At 46.7% G+C, this 16475-nt stretch overlaps 2 protein-coding genes across 3 annotated transcripts in view; both read right to left on the reverse strand.

Moving 5' to 3' along the window:
* Nucleotides 1–11132, reverse strand: part of ABTB1 (ankyrin repeat and BTB domain containing 1) — a 29304-nt gene extending 18172 nt beyond the window's left edge. The window contains exons 1-7 of one of the 2 annotated variants that reach the window (XM_030043930.2): nt 10944–11132; nt 8989–9051; nt 7843–7898; nt 6695–6839; nt 4591–4750; nt 3615–3660; nt 2480–2596 (exon numbers count right to left, since the gene is read on the reverse strand). In XM_030043930.2, coding sequence (XP_029899790.1) covers nt 2480–2596; nt 3615–3660; nt 4591–4750; nt 6695–6839; nt 7843–7898; nt 8989–9051; nt 10944–10999 — 643 coding nt within the window. In that variant the 5' untranslated portion in view covers nt 11000–11132. Of the gene's footprint in view, nt 1–2479; nt 2597–3614; nt 3661–4590; nt 4751–6694; nt 6840–7842; nt 7899–8988; nt 9052–10100; nt 10675–10943 lie in introns of those variants that run through there. The other variant, XM_030043931.2, reaches the window with a different exon arrangement.
* Nucleotides 11133–11836: 704 nt separating this feature from the next.
* PODXL2 (podocalyxin like 2) overlaps nt 11837–16475 on the reverse strand; it is a 33713-nt gene continuing 29074 nt past the window's right edge. Inside the window, exon 8 of the mRNA XM_029996240.1 lies at nt 11837–16255. Within this exon, the coding sequence (XP_029852100.1) occupies nt 16046–16255 (210 nt within the window). The 3' untranslated portion in view covers nt 11837–16045. The remainder of the gene's footprint in view (nt 16256–16475) is intronic.

Consider the following 16475-nt stretch of genomic DNA (forward strand, 5'->3'; position numbering starts at 1 on the left):
AACCAATGTAGAAATAGCTGCAGAACATTTATTTTCAAATACCTCCACTTCTAAAGGAAGGATTATGGCTTAATCTGGACAAACCCCGTCTGAGCTCTTCCAAACACTGCAACAGTTTTTTTCCTGTTACAGCAACAATATACACGTGGGGGAAAATATGCAAGCGTTCACACTGAAGTCTCTCTCAGGTGCAACAGAAGGCACTGGGTCATCCTCTTCATGGTTTTCCTAAACTACTGTCTGTGCATGCCAAGATACTAAGTGCTTTTGAAATGCTGATTAAATCTAGATAATGAGATTGCAGAGACTGCAATTATCCACTGGAGCTGCATAGGCTTATGTCTCAACCTTATAATACAGATGCAACATATGACCCTGCCCTGCAGACCTGCACTTTGAACAAGCAGAGATTCCTAACGCCCTAGAAGGAACACTAATGCTTTGTCAAGTGCCAGACATGATGTGATCTAAGATCTTTCCCAATTTTTAACTTCTATAATTCTTACATGTATTACTTTCTGGAGAATCAAGTTCTCCTGGCTTCCACATGAGATCAGATGAGAGAAACAAACTTTTAACAGACCTATCAGCAGTTCTGTCTATTCATTTGAATCCAACCTGCCATAATTAAAAATAAAGCCTAGTAGTTCCATCAGTGCTTCACACCACTCATTGATTATGTCTTCTGTCAGGCCTTAGATGTGAAGAACAGCTGCTCCCTCCCAAAGAACACAGAAATTAAATGATTTGTTCAGTCCCATCCAGGAAGTTTGTATTACATTTCCAAGTGGAGCACCTATCTGAAACTCCCAATCAACCTGAAACGTTAATTCACCATTTTCCATTTTTAAAACCCACCAAGAAGTCAGCTTTTTTGCAGTTCACAAATTTAACCACTGGACTTCATGATCCTTAAGTTGCCAATGACATACTGTGCAATGGCTTCAGACAGCTAGCAAGCTATCCACCTTATTTTCCTCCCACAACCTAATTTTAACTCGATGTTTTAAGGTGAAATGGTCTCCTCCACGGTCTCAGATAGACCCTGGGAGAAAAAGATAAAAAGCTAAAAAGGAAAAAAACAGGGGGAAAAAAAAAAAAAAAGACCTCCAGCATCTCACTAGACTACTCTGGTATCAAAAGATGCCACAAGATAATTTTGTTACCTGATTGTCTGAGTAGCTTTTATTTTCTATTCATGGTATTCACCACCACTCCCCTTTTCCACCACTTAATTAATACACAAACTGATATCTTAAACTATTTGTAGCAAGAAATCAAGAATGCATTTCTAATCTCTTCAGATGCATGTTTACATTTGTGTTTACATGGCTGAGGTAAGACTTATGATATGGCTTCCATAAGGACTTGCACCCTGGTCTACATGGGAACAGCTGTGCCGTGGTAACCTTGTACCCAACCACCACCAAACAACTGCACATGCATAAGGGGAGACATACACATGGTAATATCTTCCATGTGATTTGCAGATGAGGAATTTTTTGAGCTAGAAGTATTGTCTCTATCTGTTAAGCCCAGCAACTTCAGGAGGCTGAATAATCAGAACTCATAATTCAAAAGGGAAAGGTGGAATAGCTACACCCTTACCTCTTAGATCAAGGAAGATGATGCTATTGACTTAAAAGCTACAGGCTAGATCCTCTTCTCAAACCAAAATTAACTTGACTGAAGTAAAGGAGTTAACTGAGAGCATGAAATGAGAATCAGATGTTTTCAGCCTGAAGGTTTTGTTACCAGATAATTTTTTTTATGTAATGACTAACACCGCTTTGCCCTACTTGTGCTGTTTCGATTCTTCTTCACGTGTCCTTTAGCTTGAGCTAAGGAGATGAATGATAATACTCCAACTGTTGGATTTCATGCAATAAGCTGATGTCATGATTAGATCAGAAGCTCTTTGGATAACAAAAAGCCCTTAAATAGAGGATTGCGTCATTTAAGGTTTGGCACATACAGGTGTTATATATACATACATGCTTTCAGAAATACTCCTCTGCTTTTAAAAAAGTGTTGTATCTCCCTCTGCATCCATTTTGAGCCAATTATCAAACGTTTTACTTTGGTTAGGGGTCAAATAAATGCAGAAAAGAACTTTTAATTGTACATACTTTATCTCCCCAGTGATTTAAACAAGCTCTCTGCTGAAAGGCACTTCACAATATACCCCAGAGTGCTACACTGAATGTCTGGCAACCACAGCAAAGTCCTGCTGCCATGGCTGCTCTACTATAATGAAAACATTCAATATAAATGATAAACATGCATGTGTCAGAAACCACTCCAGCTGCCCTACAGAGAGCCCATGACTGAAAACTATCATGCAAACATGGGAATTCCACAACAGAATCATTTTCTGGAAGCCCCAAGGGCACCATGAAACATCCACCATGACACTTTCCTCTTTCTCCCTGAAAGGGCACACAGGCACAGCAGAGACAACGGCAAGTAAAATGCTTACCAAATTCATAGACTTTTTTACATTTGGTCTCCAAATCATCTATGAGGTCCTGCAGCCGACACTGCTTGGCTAACCTCTTGCAATCATTTACATATTCTACGTCGATATCAAGGCGACCTGCCAAGAAGAAATGCAGCCAGTTCTTTTAACCCATACCACTTAGGTGTAAAAATGGCAAAAATTAAGGACCAAAGACTTGATGGCACAGAAATTCAGTAATTAGACACATCGCCTCACTTTTCAGCATCCAGTTACAACTCAGTCCAAGAAGCTAAGACTCAGTACTCCACCACCCACCACTTCGATGAATCTCAGTTTGGCATATTCACATTCCCACTTTCCTGAGTCTACCCTAATAACTTCATTCAAGAGGCCAAAGACCGAACAGGCTTATACAAAAGATGTCTAATTCCATCAGAAAAGAAAAAAATAGCAGCACAACAGCAGCCTGCATGACTACCACCATTGGCTACCTGGCTTTGGGTAAGAAAAGACTTCAGGCTCACAAGCTGTCATCCCAGAGTCTTTTACCATCACTGAAAACGTGGCAAGGAACATTTCTGAAAACACCAGACTGGGGAAGGAGAACCTTGAAGGTAAAGCTGTTTTCTGGCACCACCTCCTGGCCTGAAATAGTTCAGCACTTAGCATGCCTACAACACAACATTTGGCATTTTCACCGAAGGTTTAGGATCAACTTCCGTTCAGAAAAAATATTAGAAAGTAGTCAAAACATTCAGCACACACTGCTCAGGTCTGCCAGACTGAATATGTCCTATGTGGGAACCTGGCTTTTCACCACCTTAGGGGATTGTTTTCCCAGATGACAATTTACCTTCCTTAAGTTAAAAGTACATTCTCCACACCCATCCAACCAATCAACCTAAGCTGATTTTTTTTTTTAATTGGCTGTATAGCTATTGGCAGGACAACAACTGGCAAAAGGTACAAACAACTTGGAAGAGCTGGGGATTGCTCACATTCTCCCCTTCTGCCAGCAGAGACTATGTGCTGGCGACTCATACACCCAAACCTGGCTGTCTGCAAGCCTGTGCCACCCAAGTAGTGCTATGGCAGAAGCACAGACAGCTGCCCACCAGCCATGTATACACACACTAAACAGTAAGTCATTTACCTGTGTATAGATACTGCAGAAGAGAGCCAAAGGCTGCTGGATTAATCTAAAATAAAACATGAGAAAGTTACCTTTAAAATTCCCATGAACTTAGTAACAAGCTTGAAACTTGCCTGGATACAAACAAGATCCTGAACAAGTCAAAAAAACCCCTCTTAAATAGCAACTCCCACACTGCACCCAATTTCCTTGCTCCTCGCGTAACTAATGCTGCTACTCCACCTGGCTTATACAGCTCTTCTAAAGTATCAACTGATACTAATCCATGTGCCTAGGGAGACAGGACCTGACTAATAGTGGTACTCCAAAGACACAAGTTGTAATACAGGCTCTGTAAAATCCAGTCTTTCACTGGTCGCAAACATTTCCAACTCTTCTTAATCTGAGAGGAAAGACACGTTCTTGTACAAAGAGAAAGGAGAGACATTAAGCAATGTCCTGAGAAACTGGAAGTATGTTTGTCATGAGAGGTTTTGCAAAGCCACAATCAAGCTATAGCAACGTATGCCAGAGTATTGGTGATTAATGGATGGAATGCACTTATGGCCTATTTAGTTCTTGCTGCAAAAGCAACAAAAGAGACTCAATTAGTGCCAATTATGGAGGTGATGTCTTCACCACAGACCACCTGTCCACCAGGAATTAGTCAGACTCAACTCATCCCACAGAGGAGTTGTGACACAGCTGGCAGATGGTAACAGCTACCTGCTACTGCAATTAATTAAGATATGCTTGAGCCCATGTCAGAGGGAACAAAGGGGAAGTACACAGTCTACAGCCTTTTGTTATCCGAATAAGATGCTATTTTACTGCATGAAGTGCCTCCACAAGCTCCTCTCCTTGGCTAGGGTCATTCTGAGGTCCAGGAGCTATTCACTGTGGAAGTTAACCCTCAAACTGTCCTTCCTACTCAACTTTTCTCACCCAGTTGAAATAGGAAAAGAAAGGAAAGAGCTGGAAGCATAGATTTGCTCACCAGTGGATGCTTCAACACTATCATGTTCTTCCCCTTCCATTTGGTCTCAAACATTTCCGCAAAGTAGGCGCTGCGAGCACTGAGAATGCAGCGGTGGGCACAGAAGGATTTGCCATGAACAATGAAAACGATATCACTTTGGTAACCCTGCTCCAGCAACCTGTAGGGAACAAAGAGAGGGGAAACTCACTGCAGAACGAGAAAGGAGAGAACGGAGTAAAGCTAGTGGGGGACATGGTACAATTAGGTCTAAATGATCAAATACCTCTGGACATTGCAGTCTCTCCCTGCCCAGTTAGAAGGCCAGTGCGAGAGCTGGTACTTTACATACTAGACTGGGATCTCTCACTCCCTCCAGTGACTCAAAGAAGTTTCATTAGAGCAAGAGGGAGGCTGGAGAATGAAACCTTCCTGCCTCAGGTGAACACCTGAACACAGGAACAGATTTTAAAGCAGAACTAGTTGCCCCCAAACACATCTCTAAAGGTTAATCCTGCTTTTAAATTGTCAGATGACAAAAAGCCCTACAGAAGCACACTTTCAAAAAGAATTACCCCACTACAAAGGAAGGTGCAACCTTCCTGCTCTCTGGGCACTGTCAGTGTGCACACTTTAACCATGCAGCAAATAGGAGAGGACTTGATGTCACACACCCTCAGAAGAAGGAAGGATGTTACAGGCATGAAATGCAGGCAATTACCACATCAGACATGAAGCCTTGTTTATGATTGTATGCCCATACCCTCATTCTTTAAAAGGAAAAAAACCAAGATTACTACTTCTAGAGTTTACGGCAATCATCACCAGTGCTTCCTAATGCCCATGACCCCTTGCATATATATCCTCACAAACATGCTGAAGTGGTCAAATCAGGCAGACATCAGGCATCATACTCCTTCCAGAGAGCAGGACTAGTGCACAGAAGGGCGTGGGGTCACACAAGGAGATGACGTCAGAGCAGGGTCTTGAATGCTAATCTCAATCTCCTGCCACTAGAACACCCTTCCTACTAGTGTCTTGCCCAAAATAAAATAGAAGCAGTTAGGTGTTTATTTTTTGCCCCCTACTGTTGCCCTTTGTTTCAATTTTAATGCAAGGTCTGTTTGGAATGAGAAGCGGCATACAGCACATTTTAGTTTTCATGTGCACTCAACCCTGCATCATCTGAGCCACAAACTCAGCTGGGGAATGATAAATCACCCTGCAAAATTCTACTTCCCTGAAAGGCAGGATCTGATTTTACTCAGATAAATGAGTTTCCTTCCTCCCCTCTTCCCCACAGCTTCAGAAATTAGGACTCTGTACCAATGGGAAGATTGTCAGATCTTTCTAGGACTTATTTACTCTCCAATTTTGAAGATACAGATGCTGAAACCTTGTTGGTTATTTTTTTAAAGTCAGTCCAATAGGAAGAAAAAAAACCAAAACACCACACAAACCCAAGTCTGTGTAATAACATCAGAACTACCAGGGTAGAAATACAGCAAGAAGAAAAGATTGACACTATTCCTCTACTCCTAGAGCAAGTCAGGCTTCTTCTCACGGTCTAGGCTAGGACTACAAGGTATGACAGGCAACTTTCAAAAACATCTTAAAATTAACACATTTTAATGAACAAAAAGAAAGAAATCAGCACTGTCCCTGTAAGTCAGTTTGAGGCTTCTTAAGGTGCTCTATCTCAGAAATGAGATACCCATTATCACTGCTGGAAACCTCAGTTCATGGGCTATAGCACTTCAGGCCTGAAACTCAATTTCAGTTGACCGATTATCCTAAATCGCTGATGTGGTTTTAGTGATCTGATTTTCATCTGACAGTCAAGGATGACAGTCCAATGCTTCTGTTTTATAAAGACCACTTTCTGTTGGCTCTGGAGTCTGTACCTACTCACTGGAGGCTATATTTTAAATGCACACATACCTGGAAGTCATCCATTAGGGCACAAAGGAACATCCCTTAGGAAGCTCTACGTGCCCAGGAATGAGACAGGGTACTGATCAGTTGCCTTTCAAATCTGCCCTTAACAGAGAGCTTGAATATCCAGGTTAACAGCTAAGGAAGGATGACAGAATGCATTGCACATGGAGCTGCCTCATCTGCTTACCGCTGCAGGAAGACATCATAGTAGTCTCTCTTCATGCACTTTGCCGTGATCTGTTTGTACTCCTTCAGCAGACGTCGGATGGCATCACTCAAAGCTCCGTACAAACAACGTTCCCCATCAAAAGTGTTTGCCTCACATTTCGCTCCTGCAAAATGGTCACAGGTACATGCCAGCAGGCAGAGTTAAATCTTTCTCAAGTGTCCCTGAACGGTCGCTAAACGAGTATGACTTTTGGCTGGTGACATGTTTCACTGTGATCCCCTATGCTACTGAGCATATTTACAAAAACTAAGCTCCCCTTACATGTGTATAACCTAAAGCTGTTCTTCCACAGCAAAATCCCTTTCTGAAGGAGTCATGACTCTTTTAAACTGACCCTGGTAATAAGCCTCTCAGCATGGTACCAGCAGTGTTCTGCAAAGAAGAATCTCACTGTGAAAAGAGTACAATCACTTATTGGACTTTTAACAGCTCCTCCTAAAAAGCATTTCTGCCTTGCACAAAGCAAGAGATCCCTCTTTAGGTTACAGTCTGCTGGAAATTTGGAGGGCACTTGCATTTTGCTATTTTAGAATTACACAAGTGGTTGATTAAGATGCTCTGAATGCAGTGGAAGAAACAAACCTTTTGAGATCTGACGCTGCACTCCGATTCCTCTGCCAGAACATGGAACATAACCACTACCTAAGGGAATTTGGGTGCTGGGAACCAACTGGGCAGGCACTTTGCCCGGAGAGTTTGTCTTGCTTTGTCTGAGGTTAGTAAAAGCACTTGCATTTCACCTTTAAGTCCTGTTTACAAAGCAAGGCCATCAGAATAGTACATGAAAGTTTTACACAGACAGTTCTTCAGATGAAGTACGATTCTTACATCAGCAATGCACCCTCACAAAACATCAGCTGTGATTTCAGAAAGTCATGCTGCCTCAAGTCATCACAGAGAGCTTCCCTGTAGCAAATTCAAGCAGCGAATGGCCTGCAAAAGGGACCATGAAACTGTGTCCAGGGCTCCCACTGCAGCCTGAGATCGCTGATTGGATGGTTGGTTGTAATAGAAGTTTCCACAAGGGACAGCTAGAAGGATATACAATCCCTACAGACCAGTATGGAGAAAGATATTGCACCCATAACCAGGACACTTTTGCTCACCATTGGCTAGAAGATAGCGTACAAGCTCCTCATGTCCACAGAGGCAAGCGTAATACCTGACAAGATAAAGAAAATTAAAGATACAGTAGGCAGCAAAATTCAGTGTTTGGGCTCACCATAGCACGCAGATCTCAGCACCGAGCCAGGCCTGATAAGCTTAGAGAATGAATCCTCACAGGAGTGAGGAATTGCTACTGAATAGCATAGAAGTCTGACCCCAGCAACAGACTAAGCAGGATCTGTTCCCAGCACTCCCAGGCAATGCTGTCCTGCAAGGAGATCTCAAGGTCCCAGTCTGGGTTCAGCATCTTCTGTTGCACCACCAGCTGCCAAATCCATCCTCATTTTAATGGAATTCATTTCATGGGCACTCAGCAATTCCACTGAATTCTCAAAAACACTCCTTGCTCCTTCTACTGTCAGTCTGGCTGCTGCATGCTATGATAACAAGGGAACAGCACCCACACTGCATGTACAGCAAATCCACCCCTCAAAGTCCTACTTACAATAAGTTTTGTTTTCTCTTTCACAATCCAAGCCTTTCATGATTCTCTTTCACAAGGACCTCAAATTGTCTTACAAACTAGGAGAATCCTGTAACATGCATTGCAGCAGGCAAATGTTAGTCCACCTTTACTATGGGAAGTTATTCCGTACTCTAAATATACTGCAGATATCTAAATGCACTTTGGAGGCAAAAAGCTCACACCACCCTCCTCAGCACCAGCATGGGGATTCCTCACGACCTACTGCATGTTCACAGCCTTGCCAGACAAGACTGTGATCCCACAGTCACTTTGCATTTCACCAAGCCAAGCCTTCACCTGAAAAGACATGCCAGAATGCCATAGACTTTGAGGGGGGAAAAGCCTAATCAGGCCAAGAACAGACTGCTTAATCCAGGTAATTTGGTCACAAAATTAACCAGCCTTCTGAGCACTACTACAGCAAGCATCAGTCAGATGGGGAGACAAAGATATTTAGCACAGCACCCACAGAGAAGAGAAGCAGAAATACATAGCCAAATCTCCCAAAAAGCAGAACCTGAGACATTTTGTAACAGTGCTCCTAGCTTCTGATGCAGAGAGAGCAAAAGAGCTCTGAAAGCCCTCCCACCCAGACAACACTCTATGCTGCCGGACTCACAGAGGCGTACTGTCCCATTTATCACGGACATTAATTTCCACATCTCGCTGTTCAAGAAGGTATCTGGAAGAAAAAGGAGAGCAAAGTTACAATTTCATGCAGCTACTCACTCAGTCACATTCTCTTCTTTCAAAAGATTTAACTTTGAGTTTATACAGTAACTTCCAAAGGTATGACAGGATTTTGCATTCGACTTGGGGAGCTGTCTGCTGTGGCTGAAGGGGCATCAGTCAAATCCTCAACCCAAAGAACAGCGTTCTGCAGCATGGCTTGGCAGCCCTCTTCAATCTTAAGTGGTGCACGTGGGGAAAGAGGGGAATCAAACCCACTTCCTGCTGACCCCTAACAGGGCAGCAATCACAAAATAAGCCTGAGCACTTCAGCAGTACCTTTACATTCTCCAACAATGCTCACAGCCTGGATGCTTACAAATAAGAGGGCAAGTTTACAAGGCCAAGGCCGGACTCCCATCCTGGTGGTGGCTTTTGTTGCCACAAGTAACAACATCGGTGTCACTCCAGGCTGCTCTTAATTCCTGCCACTTCCTTGTCCTGCACATTTAGGCTATATCAAATGCTGCCAATGCTCCCTCTTTGGCACCTCTAGAAGCCAGCCTTTGCCTTGTACCCAAATCTCCTACACAGCTGGGCTCTTATTATAGCCTGCCCCCAACTACTGCAACAACCATCTCTCCAAACCACATGGAAAAGTTCCTCTCAGCCTGCACAAAGATTCTCAAGGTGGTTGGGTTTTTTTTTTTTTCTCATCCACCACATCAGTTGCCCCTTTCACTCCCTCCATCTTTCATGTCTCAAACTTCAGGTTCCTCTAACCACATTCAAAATCCCAAGCAACTCAGCTCCTTTCTACTCAGCCCCATGTGGTCAGTTTGTCCCCTCTGCTGTGACAGCATTCCCACACCGATCACTTCTCCACTATCGCTTCTATGCTGGTCATCTTAAACCTCTGCAAGGCCACCTGCAGGGCCCCTCCTTCTACAGTAAACCTGCAATTTAGTGCTTGCAGTGAAATAATCTAACATGAATGCACAACTGATAACAATGTTCCCCAGACCTCATCTAACTGCCTATTTATCCTTCATTAGCGAGCACCTTGAAACAGAGAGGCTCCTTCTGATTATCTGGGAAGATCCACATGTTGGGAGCTGGAAGAATCAAGTAGGATCAAAAGGTGAAGAACAGTCTTAGGCTCAAACCATGAGATGCAGCAGAAGAGTCGTCTTGTAAACTTTGGGCCTTTGCATTACAACATCCCCTCACCCTGCAGACAAGCAGCCTGTCTGACTCCTGATCTGAGATCACTGCAGCTAAGCCATACTGCTTCACTGTGAGGAAGGAGACTTGACCTGAAATTTAGCAGCTTCGTATTTCTCAGGGATACTACACAGTCTACAGCACAAGGTGTCTAAATATTTCTGTGAGGATTACTTCCCGGAGATCTAGCTTCCTACCGATGCAAATACAGCTTCCAACGGTCAGGAAAGAGCAGCTGAAGAGAAGAGACTTTTGCAAGGACACCTGCCACAGACAGCATTCATACCAGTGAAGTACACAATAACCGTCTGATATTCCGATGCCTGAATTTTGAGAAAACCTCACACAAAGCCAAGAGCACTAGCAAAGGCTCAGCACACACCGAACTCCTCGGAGCAAAAGCAAGGCGCGTTTATTTGTAAACTCTCCTTTTCACACCCCAGGCACCTCCTGGCACGGCGGCTGCCCTCGGGAGACCCAAGGCTGCGAGAGCCCGCTGCTTCAGCGGCCGGGGGACGGCCGGGAAGGGCTTCTGGTAAACACGACCCGCGGCGGGCTCCGGACCCGCTTCCCCCGGGCGGCTAAAGGGGTTAAAGGCAGCGGCTCATGCGGGGGGGGGACCGCCGGGAACCGCTCCCCTCCCCGCCCCGTGGCTGGCAGCTCGGCCCCGGCCCGGCTCACCGCACGCGGCTCACGTCCCCTTTCTTGCAGCTGGTGAAGAGGTCGCTGGTGTCCATGGCCGGGGCAGGCCGCGGGGCGGCGGCGCCGCATTGACGCGGAGAGCGGAGGGCAGCCGCAAGGGACCGGGCCGGGCCGGGCCGAGCCGGGGGAAGGGGCCGGAGGGGCAGCGGCGGCGGCGGGACGGAAGCGGCGGCGGATGTAAACACGGCGGGCGGGGCGGGGCGGGGCGGGGCGGCGGGAGCGGAGCGGCCCCGCCGTCGACCTGGCCTAGCGACGCGGCGCCCCCTTGCGGGCTGGAGGAGCAACTGCCGCCTGGAGGACTGCGTGGGAGCGGGGAGGGCGGCTCCGGGGCGCGGGTGGAACGGGGCGCGGGGGCCCGCACGCGAGGAAGGGGTGAAAGGGGGGTCGGTTCTGGGACAAGCATGGCGGGCCCGCTCTGGAACACACCTGAGGGGGGGCTGGCACACACGGTGGGGCTCTGGACCACGCGCAGTTGCGTGGGGTCCAGCTCCGGAGCAGGCGCGGGCTGGCGGAGAGCAGAGCCGGCTGGGGGCACCTGCTCCAGGACACGCACGGCGCGGGCTCTGCTCTGGAACGGAGGCTTGTGCTAAGCTGCCCTAGCAGAGTACAGGGGTCCTGGGCTGGACCCCACGGGGACAGCACTGTCACGCCGTGGCGGGGGGGGGGGGGGCGGTTTCCCACAGCCCAGGCACCTGGCACGGCTCAGGGCTTCTGCAGCGACCTGCGGAAGAATTAAGGAGAGCTCTGTGGGACGGGGGGTGAGGCTGACCGATCCCCCCCCCATCCCAGCAGAGGGACCCTGACCAACCCATTAACAGATGTGGCGGATGCGAATTCAGGCAGATGCAACCAAGCAAAGGACTCCGCTCAGGTCAGTGTTCAGACACCCAGGAGGTGCGTTTTATTGCAAAGAAAACAAAACCACAACCCTGTCACTTCCAGGGCCAGACGCGAGTGTTTCTAAGTGTTCTCCGGCAGCAATCCCGAGCAGTGACCAGGGCTCGCAGACAATTTAGGTCCAGCAGGAATGAGGGTGTTAAGAACAACCGGGAGCCTGGCTGTCAGCCAAGATGAGCCCACAAGGCTCTTCTGAGCCAGCACAGATAAAGGTGGTTGTTGTCTCTGACTGTTCAAGGTGCCCCAGACCCTCTGTGAAGGAGAGGTGCTCCTGCGTGGCTGCGAAGGTGGATGGGAACAGACGAGCTGCTGACGGCAGTGGCTGCAGTGGGATCCTGCTGCAATGGTCTAAGGTCATACTACAATAATCCATACGATAACATACCTCCATTTCACACCACATCCTTTGCCCAGAGAGATCCTTAAGGTGGTATCTTGAACTGTATTCTCAACCTGCATTACATACTCCACAGCACAGTTACTGGTCAGTTCTCATTGTTTCTCTACACCCTACGTGCCGCAAGGTGGTCTGCAGGATGCAAAGTCCTAGCACATGTTGGACTCCACGTTACAGATGCTCTTCGAGACATCTGGGCAACATCTGGGAGTAATCTGCACCTTGGCCATCCCAGACCACATCTGGCTACCGTCCCACAGAGATGGAGAGCCACTCTGATCTTGGCTGTGCATCCAGCCGATGTCATCGCCGGCATGCCGTGGGGCACAGAGCTCCTCAGGCCAGCACCTGATGCTCTCTCTGAAGAACAACCTCCATTTCAAGCCAGAGCCTCTGCTTTCTGGCTGTGCTCCCCAGGAGGAGAAGGGGCAAGTGGAGGAGAAAGCGGCGAGATGGAGCTGAGACGCTGTATTGCTACCCAGGGCCTCTAGATCGGTGACTCCAAGGGATGTCCCATCTCATTGCTTTGCAGACAGAGCTGTTCTCACACAAACCACCCCTTACATGCCTGGTGCGAGCCCCTCTGCTCACAGGCAAGGCCAGCAGCCCCTCATGAATAAAGCAGGTGACTGTCCTAGGCAAGTCACAGGAAACAAATACTCAGAGCTAAGAGGGGGGGAAAAGTCCTTTTTTTTATTTTTCGTCTCCAACTCCCAGCAGCCACCAGGTGTCAGTGCTATCAAACGTTTGGCAGATGGGACTACAGCGAAGTCCGAGTACGTGGGAAAACAGTTTTCCAGGAATCACTTTGTCACCTGCATCTGCTCTGTCGCCTGGCACACCGCTCTGAGAAGTCCAGCTTTGACAGTTCTTGTTAAAAAGAAGTTTAACTACGTTAAGGTGATAGAAAAGCTTCCTGTTACAAATGCTAAGACAAAGTTTCTCTTCCTCTTTAAACCCTCCCTGTGCAGAGCTAGAAACCCAAGCACTGAACAACAGAGTAAGTGGGCTATCAACAGCCTCTCTATAGTGCTCCCCAGCCCGCAGGTCCCCAGAGATGACCCATCTCTGCAAGGCTGGCGGGAGAGGGACAACAGTGCAATCGACTTAACAAGATCAGCCTAGTGCAAAAAAATGATACAGAGAAAAAACAAATGGTAAAGGTATAAAAAGTATCACCAGACTAAAGTGAAACGCTATTAACCAGTAGATTTCTGGAGCTAAACTGAGATCATACAGCCAGGTGCACCCTGTCAGAGACAGCAGAAAACTGTTCTCAGCCTCCTGACAGCCACCCTTAGACACGCTCAAGATCGCCTGGATGCTCCAGATGCAGAAGAGAGCTCTGCAGTCTCTGGACAACCTTCAGGCCATAAGAAGCCAGAAGAGCAAATCAGGAGAACTTGCTAGCTTATTAATAAGCCTGCACAGCCCCCTTGGTTTCTTTAAAGTTTGAAGACTTTACACTAGATCAGGAGGTGCTGAGCCCAGCCAGAAGCATTGCTTTATCAGCACCTTGTTGTTTCTCTGAATTAGTAAAGTGAAGAGAAAACAGGGCAGCAAAGCAGCTCCTAGCAATGATGTGCACCAAGGAAGTGTTTTGTGGGTGAATTGATTCACAGCTGATTGGTGGCATTACCTTTTTAATAGCCACTGGGCATTAAAAACATATTTAGTGAGGATTATTGGACTTAGAAACATTTATACGGTGAGATTGCCTAAAGGCCACAGCCATGCCAGGCCCTGTTACGCTAAGTGCTATACAAACTCAAATTTTAACCCCATGCTTTAATTTACTCACCATATCATAACAACAACTTGCATTTAATCCTGTGAGCCCCAAAGTGCCATCAACACAGCCACTGAACTTGTGCAGTTTCACTGCACAGACCCATCAAACTCAGCAGGAGCCATCAGCCAGGGGTGGTCAGAGAAAGGCCACATGTGGCTGTCCATGTACAGGGACTGTCCCCCATTATCAACTGCTGGGGCAGGAGAGGGAACTCCTCTGAGCATCTCTGCAACCCTACCAACAAGATACGAAAGGAGCTGATGATCACCATCTCCTACATAACACAGGGAAAGGTATGGAGGCAGGATAAAAACACTGAAAACTGGAATCTGGATAGGAAACCAAAGGCAGTCACCTTTCTTGAATCCCTAATAGACTGATATCAATGTGGTCCTACATCGAGGTGATCTGTGATTCAGTTTGTATGCAAAGCGCTATGCAAAATGAAACAACAGACTCTTTTACCTTGACTTTAGGCATTCACATCAGGGATGAACATGCTAAAAATATCTATACATACGGGGATAGATTTACAGGCTCGGCATCAGGCTGCATATCTGTGGTCTTTCTGTACAAAGGTTCCCTTAAAGACCAAATGCAAAGCTGCATCTTGCAGTAAGCAAGCATGCAGATCACCTTAACAGAGGAATACTGTTGCCTCTGACTGAAGCAAGTCCCTCAATCCCTTGATGACAGAAGAAACAAATGTTCTGGGATTTCAGGCTTGACAGTAGTTCTGAGTCTCGGTTTAGGCAGGGCTCAGAGAACAATTATGCATATTCACGTGCCTTTTATCACACATCTTTGGGGAGCTGGAGCCTCAAAGTTGCCTGAGGCATGCCTGAGAAACCTTCATTGGGGAGCTCTTAGATCTGATTCTCATCTCATCTGAACTGGCTTTTACACTTGCTTAAATGCAGTGATTTTAAAGATGTTACCCCGATTTACGCCTGTGGGACATTAAACACTTCCCCCTCCCCCAGGGCAGGATGCTGAAAAGGAAACAAAAGGACCAGAAAATTACCTGTTTCCGAGTTTCTACTTTTCTCCCTGTTTAAAAAGTGTCACATAGTCTTTACATTTACCTCAAAAAGACCAACTGAAACCAAACTATCCTGGAAAATGAACAGGAGTGGAGGCAGCCTGCCAGTCTAAAACTGAGACTTGGACAAGGGATACTTTGCTGCTGATTTCACAGGCTGTTGCATGAAAGAGGCATGGAAATTTCGTTTTTGAGCAACTCTCCAACCTAAAGCAAATTTCCAGCTAAGATGCTGCACCATGGCACTGACTTCTCTGCAATCAATCAAGCAAGGGTAAAGTGCTCAAACTTTGCAAACTCAGCTTGGAGCTGTGGAGCTGAAAAAGGGAGTGGGGCTGTTTGTGGTGATGATAGTGGGATGTTTTCCCCAGATGTAAACATCAGCTCATCTAATTAGCAGCTGAATGCTAGAGCACTAGAAAACCTATTTTCACATGTGGAATGCAGACCGTGCCCAGGACTGAGTCTTGGCTCCCCTCTGTCCAGAATGCACAGGTTTTACTGCACCTGCAGGGACTGAACGTGATCTCGAGGTCAGGATCTGGCTGCTGTAACTCCAGCTGAACTCCCAAAGTGAATTTACTCCCCAAAGCTGGACTCTTGGTTGCAGACATAGCCTCACTGCCTTGCTTCTCAAGCCCAGCCACGCTCAGCCACTACCAGAGAGCTACAGTAAGTGCATTTAAAGGTGATGAAAGCATTGGTGTTACTGATAGGAACACACACACAGAGACCTACAAACCCCACCCCTCCCGCTTCCCTCTGTTCAGTGATCCTCCTGGCTCCAAGCCTTAGATGTGGGCTCAGGACTTCTATTGGGAAAACTTGCCCAAAGACTTGACCTGTTCCAAGCCTTTAAGAAGTTCCTGAGAAGCCACCCGATCCCGTGGTCCATCAGTCAAGATAGGAGAGACACAAGTGTATTTAAGGGGGTGGTTCCCTCCCTTCTTTTTCTAAAGATGTGTGTCTTCCTCAAACACATCCACATCCTCGCTCGCCTGCTTATTGATCAGGACATCCCAGCTGTCGGGGCCATTGATGGTGTTTCCACCATTCACGCTTGGCTTCTTCTCCTGCATTTCCGACTGGCTGTCACTGGCCACATCCAAGGTGGGGTTGTCATGGCAGCCATTCTCAACAAAGCGCAGCTCCTCACCATGCGACTGCAAAGGACAAGAGGAACACAAATGGAAACAAAGGAGGATAGGCCTTAATCCTGCTGAGAAGCACAATCAGACCAGGCTATGATGGTCACCAAGGACTTTGCAGGGTCAGAGGAAAAGGTAAATTTACTCCTAGCCCAGTCCTCACAGTGGAAACGACCTGTCTTGAGCACAGCAAGAGACAGGTTTGCATCTCTCTTACACCTGAATGGGCTCCCTT

The sequence above is a fragment of the Aquila chrysaetos genome, chromosome 20 (genome assembly GCF_900496995.4).
Source record: "Aquila chrysaetos chrysaetos chromosome 20, bAquChr1.4, whole genome shotgun sequence".
Taxonomy (NCBI): domain Eukaryota; kingdom Metazoa; phylum Chordata; class Aves; order Accipitriformes; family Accipitridae; genus Aquila; species Aquila chrysaetos.